Here is a 1,897-nt window from a genome sequence, read left to right as displayed (position 1 = left end):
AAATCAAATATTTGAACTTCTTATGACTAAACTCAAAAGTGCACTATTATAGTGTGATGTACTACAAAAAGACCCAAAAAAAAAAGGTTAACTTAGCAAGAACTAAATAATGACAATGAGGCAAGACTTGCTGCTGAATTTTTTCTCTTAAGATCAAGATTCCTCAAAACCTGTTCGCCCAAGGAACCAGTTGGGTAGGAAAGGAAGATTTTAGAAATTGGAAAAAGAGATAACGTGATTGAGGTCGCTGGTTGACCGTTTTATAGAAATAGTGTATTCGATCACATTGGAAAGAATTAACGTAATTACACATTTTATGGACATCATCATCCTTACCATATCAGCAATTAATAACCCATAAAAAGAAGACAAAATAAAAATTTCAATATTGTACGTGTTCTGAGTTTGTTGCAGTTCATCTGGTCTGAGATTTGATTTGTATAAGCAGACTACCTTGTTTGAATTATGTTTTAATATCAAAACAACTAACAGAAGGAAAATTAAAGCTAATTACAATTCAAGAACTATTTTCTTAATTTCCCTATGAAACTAACATTCTTTTGCTTTCTCACTTTCACTGTTAACCATCAAATTCCTCCAAAGGTATCTCCCACTTGCCATGTCGACAAATACATAGAATCCATCTTGAACCACCTGAAAAAAAAAAGACATCTATCAAATTCAAGAAAACTGAAAAAAGGAAAGAAAAATAACATAACAATGAAAAGCGTGAGTATGTATATGAATATCTTAACCAACCTTTTTAAAACTGAATTCTTGTTTTTGCTTTGGCAATACTGCGGTTGCATCATTCGACAATACATCATCAACATTGGAAGAAGAAGATCGAACTGTTCTCCATGCTAAATATCCAGCCAACGTCGCAGAAAGGAACACCAAGATAAACCTCAAAGGACACATTCTAGACGACAGAAATCAAACTTTCTAGGATATTTAGTCGTCAAGATCGAGGAGAAGGGAACTTCGGCTAACCCAGCCACAAACGGGAGGGGGCACGAATCCAATCCTTAGACTACTGGTTGTGGAAAGAGATGTTATTTTCTGTTTTAAAGGCAGTTGAAAATGTATGACGCAGAGTATAGTAAGGTTGTGGTGAAGGAAAAATAGATAAACTAACACTCTTGTTAACTGACTAGCTTGGAGAATGCATGCAAACACTGGTTTTAAAATGTGCATTTCGAGTTTAGAATACACGGATTTAAGTGGACTTCTGTACGCGTCATTGGGTTTGGTTTAGACTTGTTACTGGCATTCAGCTGTGAACAAGTATGAGTGGCAGCTGTTGACAAGGTCAGCCCAAGGAACCAACAACTCGATGTTTGGACAAGGTCAAATGGTCTGTATTAGGTAAGATACTGGATTGGATGGTCATAGGCATATATAGATGATCTAAGGGGTGTGCGGTCGCACCCCTAAAGATTTGTAAAAGTCACATTATGTCTAAGTAATTTGTTAGAAAAATAACTAAACTATAAGGATTTGCACCTCTAAATTTTTTAACAGAAACTCCACTACCGCACCCTAGTTTAATTAATTACTAGGTTGCATATACTTTTGCACCCCATACATTGAATTCTGGTTTCATTCTTGGTCATAGGACTATATTTCTGAAATCTTAGACATCACACCTTCAATGCAATTAGAGCGTTCCGAATACCCGTTGATTCCTAATTAATTATGTTGATTAGTCTCATTTTCCCTCAATTCCTCCCATTAAGACCAATAGAGAGATTTCAATCAAGGGCTAGACAGTTATACACGCCTACACGGTGGGCGCACAGGGGTGTACCAAGCCTCTTGGGCAGTCTAGATGAAAATATGTCTCACAAAATCCATAGTTTGTTTTTTTTTTATTAGAGGGACTTTGTTTATGAAT

At 36.0% G+C, this 1,897-nt stretch overlaps 1 protein-coding gene across 1 annotated transcript; it reads right to left on the bottom strand.

The window, feature by feature from the left end:
- Positions 1 to 430: 430 nt before the first annotated feature.
- LOC147508189 (uncharacterized) lies at positions 431 to 1,186 on the bottom strand. Its single transcript, XM_086599612.1, has 2 exons — positions 760 to 1,186; positions 431 to 654 (listed from the first exon to the last, which is right to left on the bottom strand). Exons 1-2 carry the CDS (start codon positions 919 to 921, stop codon positions 550 to 552), a joined length of 267 nt encoding a protein of 88 aa, XP_086455738.1. The 5' UTR covers positions 922 to 1,186; the 3' UTR covers positions 431 to 549.
- Positions 1,187 to 1,897: the final 711 nt, after the last annotated feature.

The sequence above is a fragment of the Coptis chinensis genome, chromosome 3 (assembly GCF_015680905.1).
Source record: "Coptis chinensis isolate HL-2020 chromosome 3, ASM1568090v1, whole genome shotgun sequence".
Lineage (NCBI taxonomy): Eukaryota > Viridiplantae > Streptophyta > Magnoliopsida > Ranunculales > Ranunculaceae > Coptis > Coptis chinensis.
Note: the sequence above shows the minus strand (reverse complement) of the source record. Positions and strands in the feature narration are given on the sequence as shown.

Excerpts from the sequence above, each read along its gene's own strand:
- LOC147508189 (XM_086599612.1), bottom strand. The coding sequence starts at position 921 with ATGTGTCCTTTGAGGTTTATCTTGGTGTTCCTTTCTGCGACGTTGGCT. Across the intron at positions 655-759 it reads AAGAATTCAGTTTTAAAAAG|GTGGTTCAAGATGGATTCTA; the intron begins GTTGGTTAAGAT and ends TTTTTTTTTCAG.